Here is an 11,431-nt window from a genome sequence, read left to right as displayed (position 1 = left end):
TATTATACTAAAATTACAAATTTATAATGAGTAAATTAGATTGACAATTCTTGAGGTAAGGTCAAAATGAACAACACTCTTTGTATTTTAAAAATTATAAATATATTTTTTTAGATTATAATTGTGAATATAATTACATCCTCTATTTAGAGACGAAGCCACAAACACCCCTTTAAAAACATTATATTAAAACCTCCCACATAACGTCAGGCGAGGTTCTTGCCGAAGTACAAAGCCTCAGGAGCCTGCGGGAGGTTGTTGCAATAAATATTTAGAAAAAAAAAAAAAAGAAATCAAACCCAATGCCAAAAGAAATAGTATAATAAATAATAAAATACACTACAAACATTATATTTTACATATAAATGACTAAGTTTAAAAACTAAAATTAATTAATAATATTTATCTTTACCCAATAAAACTAATACGAAAATATAAACTTTCACCACAAATATCAATGTTTGGATTTGTTTTGTTTTTCATGATTTTTAGCTCAGCTCCATTTGATCTGCCCAAACTAAGATTCAAACCCAAGCTTAGGCTTGGACTGGATAATCCAGCCCAATTAGCAATGTAAATCAAAGTTGGAAGAATAAAAGTTCTATTATCACTACAAGAAAAAAGTGATAATTCTTCATATTATAAATCATTAATTATAGCTTAAAAGTTGTAGTAAAAAGAATTATCTATTAGGGTCAACCAAAAAGTCGATGCAAGAAATTAAGTTTTGACCATGGTTAATTAATATTCGCAATCATTTTATTTATGATCAAAATATTTGTCATAATTTTTTGTTGTAGTAAATGTTTTGACCTCACTTGCAAAAACAAACCGTTGTATAGCAATGATTAATTACTTTCCGCAATGAATTTATGCTTTTAATCATGATTAGTTAACTAAAGTAAAAGGCAATAATTTAGGTTATTTGACGTTTTCGTCCATTAATTTTCTAGGATAGCATGTTGGTCCTGTATATATATATATATATATATTTTATATATTTTAGCGATCTCAGTCCTTTTTTGACGGAGTTCACCCTCCCTCTCCAGATATATAAGTAAATACATGTGCCCAACTTTTTCCTTTATTGCCCAACTTTTTCAAAATAGTATATTGGTCTGTATTTTTTATATTTTTCCTGATTTTATCCATTTTTTTGTCAGAGTTTACTCTTCCTATCGATGAAGTGAGCTCCAGTGGATAAAAGGACTGAAACTGCAAAACTTTAAAAGATGCAAAATCAAAATGCCACCCTTAAAAGTTAAACAATAAAAATTCCAAATAATCTATATTATCAAAATACATTTAATCCATTATTTTCTTTTAAAAAATTAAAAGCTCCGATGTTAGGGGGGTTTGGCAGAACTCCTACCTGTTTATTAAAATCCAATGGGCTCGCCTGTACTGATAGAGGGCGCTTAACCGCAGATATACGAATCAGTTCCAATGCCATTTTAAGAGTGAAAGTGCCAGACTGATCCCTTTTCCAGCATGCTCGATCAGCCGATAGTGCATCAACCGGGATTGCAATAACTGGGCATTTAATCCATTATTGTTACATCATTACTTTTATTTTTAACTTAAGTAGCGAAAACTAGTCTCAGGACGTCTGAAAGGAGCGATTGTAATAAGTTGTGTAAACCGATGGTATACAAAAAATAATTTCGAAAATCGATCATCTAACACATTTCTCATTTCCAATAGCAACAGATATACAGACATTGGAGTTGAAAGAGCTTGAGGAAAGGACATATCCTTCCAGAGATTGAACGCAACACACTCGATTCAAATATTAAATTAAGAAAGAATAAAGGTGACGATCGCTCAGATTTTATTCCCTCTTATGAATATGAAACTACAAAGCTGATCAAGGCCCTTCAGTCTTATTCCCTTCATATTCAGCACCATCATCAACAAATTTCTTCCAGAACCAATGCTCCCTCCAGATTTTCTCCATTTTCTCAATCGGCACATCCTTAGTCTCCGGCAGGAAGGCATAGACGAAAGCTGTCATCACCGCCACCCATGCTGCAAAGAAGAAGAAAATCGAAGCCTTGAAACAGCAAAGCATTGATAGGAAGGTCTGGGCAAAAACGAACGTAATGAGAAAACTTGTCGCCACGTTTATACTTTGTGCAGCTGACCTTATTTCTAGAGGAAAAATTTCACTGGTAACCAACCATCCCAACGGACCCCATGACAGTCCAAAACCAGCTGAATATATGCACATCATGATCAGAACTAGAACGCCGTACCCTTTGCTCAATTCACCTTGATCCCCTAGTTTTGCTGCCATTACCCCTCCAATCATCATTTGTGGGACGAACATTAGAATCCCGCCTATATGGAACAAAGCCTTTCTGCCTTGCTTGTCGACTATCAAGGCTGACAAGAGGGTCATCGCCGTCCCTGCTAATCCAAGAACCACGGACGACATAAGAGAAGCACTTACTCCAGAACCAGTTGTTAGAAACAGTATCGGAGCATAGAATGATATCACACTGATGCCCGTCACTTGTTGAAAGAATGGGATCGCTATGGACATCACTAGTTGAGGCCTATATTTTCTCTGAAGAATTTTCTTGAACGGGTGTTTAATGTTTTTAGAAGCATTGCTTGCTGTTATTAGATCGTCGAATTCTGCTTCCACATCATTGGTGCCTCGGATTTTCTGCAGCATTCTCTTGGCATTTTCCTGATCGCCTTGTTGAACAAGAGAGTTGGGTGTTTCAGGAAGGAATGGCGCCCAGACGGTGAGAATGAAGGCGGGAGCGGCAACCAATGCTAGGGAAAGTCGCCATCCCCAGCCACCACTAATGTTCACAGTGCCGTAGTTGACGAGGGAGGATAAGAGACCTCCAAAGCCGATGCATAATTGGAAACCGAAGTTGAAAGCTCCTCTGTATTTGGGGGGCGCCATTTCTGAGAGATACAAGGGTACTGACTGCAAGAAGTTATGTTTAAACTTAGGCATAGGTTATGGAAATTATTCAAACCAAGATAACTACTTCTTACATATTCATGAGAATTTTTTTTTGTAGGTGATTAAAGGGGTGTTTGTAATAGTTTGATGAAAATAAATTGAAAACAAAGTTATGAGTTAAGCGCTAAAGAATGTTGAAAGTATTTGGAAATAAAATTAAAAAGCTTGAGCGTTTGAGAAAATATTTTTTTCAAATTAAGCTATAAAAATCAATAAAAAAGGTGCTTTATAATTTTTTGTTAAATCAGCTTATATTAACTAGTTCGAAAGTAGAAGTTGTAAATAAAAATATTCTTTTTAATTTACTTTTCGAGTTAAACGTATTTTTGGCCCCATAACTTAGGTCATTTATCGTTTCTATCCTTTAACGTTATACTGTACCATTTTGGACCTATATATATTTACTTAATTATTTTATTTTTAATTCTTTTTTTCTTTGTAATTCACCTCCATCAACAAGAAAAGTGAAGTTAGGTGAAAAAATTATTGAAATTTGCGAAAATTTAAAAGATGCAAGACCAAAATGCTACCCTAAAAAGTTAAAAGAACGAAATACTGGCAAAATGGGCGAATAAGAACAACTCCAATTTTCCGAAATCACATGAGATATACATGCATTTTCCGACGAGAAGAGTGAACTCCACAGAGAAAAAAAAAAAAAAAGGACCGAAATTGCAAAAACTAAAAAGATATAAAACCAAAATGTTACTCTAAAAAGTTAAAAGACGAAAATCTCAAATAACTTAAGTTACGAACAAAAAATACATTAAAACCTTACTTTTCACTGATGAACCGAAGTATCTTATCTTAAAACAGCTGCAACCTAACAAACTTTTGATATTAAATGAGGGACGGACAACCCATTGTCCATCTATAGACAAGAAATGTTTTATGTACGTAGTAATACTCCATCCGGCCCATAATTATGAAGAATATTCCCAACTGGGAGCACTTTCAGTTTTATATATGGTTTAGTGCATGGATAGTGATACTGAGACTTTAATGATTAATCAAATGCACTACATTTTTATGTTTAGTATAAAAAATTATACCAAAGTATTTACTAATTATAAAGTATTTATGACAAAGACATTTTTAATAATTTTATTAATAATTTATGGTGGAATACCAATATAACAATATCGAAAGACTATTATTTAATGTGAAAGATCCAACAATTGATGGTACGATACTCTTTCATGCTTTGCATTTACTTTTTATACAAGCAAATAGGGAAAAAGTCGGATTGGATTTTTTATTCAAAATTATATTTCATCTTTATTTGATGTCACATATAATACTTACATTGTGTATAAAAAATTACATTATTTATTTTATTTAAAGAAGAATTTTATTCATGTATTGTACATAATTTTTTCTTCATTTAAATGAAATTTACTTTTCACTAAAAAAAATTATACACCTGCTATATATATATATATATTAAATAAAATAAAAGATATAATATAATTTAAAATAGTAAATATAGATACACATCAGTAGAATTTTGAGAATATCGTTTTGTTTGAAATAATAATAATAATAATAATAATAAGTGTATATTGTCATGATCATTCATAGAAAACTAAGGTATCCCAATGAAAATAGGTAAGTGATTTGAAACTACAATCTATTTTGGGTTCCTACTGACAGGGTGTTTGGTTGAGCATATAAGCTTTTTATAATATTTATAAAATATCGAAGAGCTTATAAGCTCTTGAAAATAGTTTTAAATTTATTTTAAAGAATTTATAAAATCTTAAAATTCTATATATATTTTGGATCTTAGAAGCTCTTTAGGAAAAAAATAATTTCACTCGGTTCTTTTAAAAACATCTTATAAGTGCTTTAATTTTAATATCCAATAGACAAAAATATATTTATAGTTTTGTTAGTATTTTACTTTTACCCTTCATATAATAGACGTTTTTCACTGTCTATTTATAAATTCTAATAGTTCTATGGCTTTTTCGATTATTACTACAACACGAAGAGCTTATTATGACAAACACGCTAACGTCTTATAAGCTCTCATATTTTATTTGTCCAAACATTTTCAAGAGTTTATTTTTAAAATAAGATTAAATATTTTTAAACTTTTAAAATATTTTATAAAAAATTTCAAATAAATTTAACTAAACACCCTATAAATCGAGAATCAAAATTCTCAATAGTTTCGGTATAAGCATATGAACGCTTAAGCTTACTTGATTGGTAAAACCAAACCCCACTCCGAGCAGGAGACGACCAAATATTAGCATGTAGATATTGTTCGCTGCGCCTCCAAGGGCAGAACCAGCAATAAATGCAAGCCCGCCGATGAGGATCGACGCCCTGCGTCCCAAGGCCCTAGTCGCCGACGAAGCAAAGAAAGTAGCAAGAAGTCCAGATAGCAATACCGACGAGGTGAAAGATGTTAGCAATTGGCTGTCGAATTTGCAGTAGTTGCTTACCACTCTTTTTTCGTTCATCTGTCTGTATATCGCAGGAAAGAATTTCTCCAAAAATGGTCCCATTGAGGCCACTCCACCTTCACAAAAACCATATGCATGCATGGGTGAGAGATAAACGCGTGTAATCAAGAAGATACGGTACCTAAGTAAGTCGATTGACGAGCACTACGAACAAAACAAATAAATTATTTTCGACATTATAATTGATCACGATTTAAAAATTATTGTAAATTTATACTATCTACTACAGCAGACAAAATTGAGGTAGAAACTCAGGTATTAGCCACAGTTAATTAACGTGTGTTGTAGTTTCTAGCAGTAACAAAAAACAGCTAATAATTATTACACAGCCTGGTTAATTAGTATCTACAATGGTTTTTCACTTTTGGCTGTGATAATTAACCACGAGAAAATATTATATTTCTTCTAGTGAAACAACACCAACTCTATGTAGCTTACGACTTAGATCAACATCGAAGGAAAAGCGTACCTGCTACTCCAGTACCATAACCGAAGATGAGTCCACCAGTTGCTGCAATAACGGAAGAAAGCAGCACGAACCTTGTGATCTTGCCATTGTAATGCACAGGTTCAGACATTGGTGTCTCCTGGCTAGGTTGCTCAGTAAGTGATATTTGGCTTTCTTTGAAAGAAGAAAGAAGTTAGGATTGTAGGTATGTTGATATGCTGCAGCTGCAGCTAGCAACACTCCTATTTATAGAGCTCAGAATAAGAGCAGTTCAATTTCGATACGACTTTCCACCGCAGACTCAATTGATTAATTGCACTGAAAGCCAGTTTTCCACCAAGTCATGAATAATGTTTGTTATATATATATATATACTAACATAAAAAAGAAAGACACTTTTTACTCGCAAACGGCCGTTTGTAACACCACTACATCAATTCTTTTATTGTGTCGATAGTCCTATTAAATAGTCTTTTTTTATATTTTATTTATTTATGATATATTTTAATATGTAAAAAAACTATTTATTATATACATACAAAAACAACGTGTCTCGACCAACAATTTCAATAAATGTGATCATTGACAAGGAAAATATTACAGAGGAATATTTGGTATGGATGAACTAGTGTTGGATGAAAATAGTCTGAATGGGATAGGGTATTTGAGTGCTGATTAAGTGTGACATTCGCAGCTCACAAAGCAAACACGTACTAAACGTGATGTGGGTAAGCATAGATACTTGATGAGTTTTCCTCATTCCAAACACTTCCTTTTTTACATGTGCGTTTCGGGGCAGTTTCGTTTACTTATACTGGACAAGTGGTTGGGGAGTGGTTATAACCGCCAAATTACACTTTTAATTCTATAGAAAGAGTTGATAATTTTAGTTTTTTATTTTACAAAATTTTTAAAATAATTTTAGAATTAAGAAAACTCAATATATTTAGTCTTACATTTTATAAAATGATTCCAAAATTATAAAAATCGGCATATTTAATCACATATCCAAGTTTCTATAACAAAATATAAAGCTAGGACATATGCAATGTGTGTATCCATTAGTTGTATGAGCAGCTAAGCTAACGGACACATTTTCTTGCCTTCTAATTTTTTTTATAAAAATTTTGATATGTTACTAAATGTATTGAGTTTTCTAAATTTTGAAATCAATTTAAAAATCACATAAAGCAGGGAACAAAACATGTTGAGTTTTTAAAATTTTAGGACTATTTTATAAATTCCGTATAGTAGAGGACTTAAAGTTTAGACCCATATCCTATGAGACGACTATAAGTGTGATTTTTCCGTTTGTAGCTCATATCTCTTTTGGGATACGAGTTTAGATATATTTTGCGGAGGGGCTATTTTTTTCCAACCATAGCGTATTGAATTTTTTATTTTAAATCATGATAATTTAATATAGGCACCACATATATAAATCTTTTTCTAAATAAAATAAATGACATAGTTTTATTATATGTGTCAAATATATATTAATTCATGTACAGGATCGTATTTTCTTAGTTCATTTTATTGGTATTTTGTTCAATCTATCATATCAAAATAAATTATAATTGTAATAGGGTAAATTACAACGATTTTTTCTAAAAGTTTGTTATAATTACAAATATCTCCTCGTTGTTTGAAAAATTACAAATACATTTTTAATGTTTGATGAACTTATGTAATCCTTGGATGGAGTTATGAAATTGTCAACTTTGCCCATCCTATATCTTTTTTTAAAAAGAATTAATAATTTATAAAAAAAAATTGGATGGGGTGGATGAAATTTTTTAAAAATTATTAAAAAATTATCCACTTAGTCCATAAAAAAATAAAAAAAATAGAAATAAAATTATAATTTTTAATCTACAAGGACATTTTGATCAGTTCACTACAAAAAATGGATGAAAACCTAATGGATTGGGTTAATTATTAGACGGCCGTTAAAATCAAGAGAGTATTGGTAATTTTTTAATCAATAAGGGAGTATTTATAATTATGCCAAACCAAGCACAATTAGTGACAAAAACTAAGCAGCAATATTAAAATTGTTGGAAAATTGTAATTTTAGTTATTAAATGGAGCAGCCAACGAGCAGGTGGCAAAAGTGAGTTTTTTTGCCTCCAATATAGGCTTTCCGTCAATTTTAACCACCTAACTAACGGCAAGGACTAAAAATGTTAAAAGATAATAAGTTTGAGGAGTAAAATTGTTAAGGGCGATAGTATGAGAACCAAAAGTGAATAAGTGGTCAAGTATGAGGACCAAAATGGTATAAATTGATTTTCACAATTTAGTCCCGTAACTTTAATATTATAGCAATCATTTCCTGACCAATTTAACCGAAAATTGCATGTAACTTGCATATGACCCAATTAAGTTGTAATTTTAGTCCTATAAATCAATTTCGTGTAGTACAAAAAATCCAACACTTACAGAACTAAAATTGCAACCTCTCCTAAGTGACAAAACAAAAATATTAAAGTTACTGGACTAAATTTTAAAAACTAATTCGTGCATACCAATAATGCCAACTCTGATAAGCTACAAGACTAAAATTGTATTCCCCCTCCCCCCCCACCACCCTAAAATTGCTTGTAATTGTGTTGTAATGATTAGTATAAAAGTTGTCGCTAACAAAATTCGTCATCAAAGATAATTAATTAGTGATATATTTATTGTGATAATATCATTAATATAATATATTTATATCTGTTGTTACTATTATATTTATTTTGTACAAGTATCCTCAATTATTTATATTCACAAAACTTTATGTATATTTTAGTCACTAATAATTATATTCAGACAAAATTAAAATTATTATCATTTAATATTTTATAACAAATAATATTTGTGTGATGTAGTGCAAGCTTACGGTGCATTATAAGTTCTCATTTATGTAAAGTATACCCAAACCAAAGTATGTGGTTAATTACCTGCCTGTAATTTTGTGCCTTAAATTGCTTTTCTCACACTGAAGTGGGACGGTTTGGACTTCAGTAGGACTATAAAATATTAGTAATTTTTGACATACTCGTATATTTGTACAAATTTTATAAAATATTATTTAAAATAAAATATTTATTATTAATAAATTATATACAAAAGAATAAATTAATATTGCATCAAAAGATGATGAGGGAGTGGAACATTAGATAAATAAATAAATAATTTATAAAAATAAAAAAGATCAAGGAGATACCAAAAAGGTGCTCTCCCTTAATATATAGTATAGATAGCTAATATAATGACAAAATAATAAATGATAATTTTAATATTTTTTATCTTAACTATATAATTATTAGTGACAAAAACTGTGTATAAAGTTGTCACTATAGTTTATTAGCAATATACATATGTTATCCTTAGGTTGTCGCTATTGTATGTCAATAATTGTTTTTAGTCACAACTTTATCCACTTTTAAAAAATTATAATCACTATGAAAACTACGAAATTTGTAATTGTGATAAAAAGAAAAATATTGTCTGTAAATATATATAATAAGGGTGAATAGCAATTTGTCCCCCTATGATATTGAAAATGAGCACATTGCCCCCTTATGAAAAAGTATAGCAATTTAGCTTCATATACTTCTTAAAAATGAAGCAATTTACCTCCTTAGATAGGGAGGTAAATCACTTCATTTTAAAAATCATAGGGAGGTAAATTGTTGTATTTTAAAAAATATAGGGAGGTAAATCGCTATTTCTTTTTTCATAAGAGGGTAATTTGCTCATCTGTGATATCACAAGGGGATGATTCTATTTTTTCCTATATATAAATAGTGACAATTATAGGTTTTCTAATGGAGGGGGGGGGGGGTGTCTAGCTTTCCATGTTTGGTTGATCATATAGCTAATGATCTAGATAGTTCATGTGAGAAATGATGCAAATATCTGCGTTGGATGGTCCTCATAGTTTGGCAGAGAATTCAATCTCTATGTTTAATATTCACTTTCTAAAATAAAGAAAGGACAGAAGCCAGCCAAGTAAGTCAGTTTACCAACTCTGATAAGTTACATGAATAAAATTATAATTTAATTGGATCATGTGTGAGTCGCATATAATTTTCTGATGAAATTGGCTGAAAAAGTACTAAAATTATTAAAATTTTAAAATTATAAAAAATTCAATTCGTGCAAATTCAAAACTATTACCCCACTAAATTACAAGGTTAAAATTATATATTTTTTTTCCTTAAAGTTTATTAAATCATCAGAAGTAGTATACTCAGTCTTATCACGATGCTCCCTCCCACAGATTAATCCACTCCCGGTCTGTCTCCCTACGCACAGAACCAGCATCCCCTCTTCTTTGTTTCCAATCTCAAAATGTGCTGTCCTTTTTTGGTCACAATCAGTTCATGATTCTCATTCCTATGTGCTTTTCTTTTTTCCTCTACGTCGTTCCAAGAGTTGGTGGAATAATCTATCAGCATCTGCTCAATTAGTAAGAACGAACCATTTTCAATCAAATGATTGTATGTTTGATTAATTTTTTCTGTCGAGTGAAGACTATATTGGTAGATAACTTCTAAATACCATGCAAGCAACTTACGATTTTGAGGGCATGTTTTGACCTGTGATGGTGATTGTAGCAGACTAAAAAAGATAAAATAAATAATAATCCACTTATGAATCAGCTAATTTCTTTCCTCTCTTTTTTTTCCAGTCGCTGCACACAAGAAAAACGCGCCCCCTTGTTCGCTTTGGTTGTTATTATATTTTACATTTTAATATAATTATTCTCGGATTTCATACATTTATTTTTACCTAATATTTAAAGTTTTTGCTTCTAAATTTTAATTAATTATAATTTTAACTGTAGACTTATTTATACTGATGAAGATAATGATTTTTGCACTTACCTCAGGTTTAAAGAATATAAATAACCTGAACTTATTTCTGCTATGCTAATTTTTATCATAAGCACAATTCTTTTTTTAAAATAAAATTGGTAAAATTCACCATTAATAACATTAATGATAAAATTCAGAAGTAGGACAATGTTTTTCTTGAAGGAAAGCAGTAATGCTTGAAGTAATATGTGATGCTCACAAGTTTTAATCTTATTGTGTGCAATTCTAAAATATTTTGAGAGGCAGATAAAGATGAAATGCAAATAGAAAAGCTGCGGTCACATATAGCAACTACTGGAACACTTGATTTGACAATAAAGTTGTCCGCGGAAAGCTAGTCTTTAAATTAAACCTCTTTCCTAAAGTAACAAAAGTAAAACAACAAATAACAAAATTGACATAATTTGACTGTTTTTTAAGAAAAATAAAAATCATGCATATGCAATAAGTATTCCAACGCCAAAAAAACGTGTTTTTTAATGATGTCGATACATTCTATACGTTTTACCTATATACAAGAGAAAATTGTAATTTTGATTCCACAACTATATAGTAGATGTCAATTTTAATCGTGTTTCAGTTATGTCCTAAACCCACATACTTTTGGGGCTCAAGGGCCTAGGACTAGGAATTGAGTAAGACACCCCCCCCCCCGGCT

General features: G+C 30.8%; 1 protein-coding gene across 2 annotated transcripts; it reads right to left on the bottom strand.

Annotated features, from left to right (window-relative positions):
- Positions 1–1,673: 1,673 nt before the first annotated feature.
- On the bottom strand, positions 1,674–6,206 carry LOC105160635 (hexose carrier protein HEX6). 2 transcript variants are annotated; one of them, XM_011078106.3, is made up of 4 exons: positions 5,927–6,206; positions 5,191–5,513; positions 2,145–2,944; positions 1,674–2,028 (listed from the first exon to the last, which is right to left on the bottom strand). In XM_011078106.3, exons 1-4 carry the CDS (start codon positions 6,033–6,035, stop codon positions 1,977–1,979), a joined length of 1,284 nt encoding a protein of 427 aa, XP_011076408.1. In that variant the 5' UTR covers positions 6,036–6,206; the 3' UTR covers positions 1,674–1,976. The 2 variants fall into 2 exon arrangements, with proteins under 2 accessions (XP_011076408.1, XP_011076407.1); XM_011078105.3 differs by having other exon boundaries at positions 1,674–2,944; positions 5,927–6,200.
- Between the last annotated feature and the right edge of the window lie 5,225 nt (positions 6,207–11,431).

This window comes from Sesamum indicum, linkage group LG4 (genome assembly GCF_026168435.1).
Source record: "Sesamum indicum cultivar Baizhima isolate 11 linkage group LG4, ASM2616843v1, whole genome shotgun sequence".
Classification (NCBI taxonomy): domain Eukaryota; kingdom Viridiplantae; phylum Streptophyta; class Magnoliopsida; order Lamiales; family Pedaliaceae; genus Sesamum; species Sesamum indicum.
Note: the sequence above shows the minus strand (reverse complement) of the source record. Positions and strands in the feature narration are given on the sequence as shown.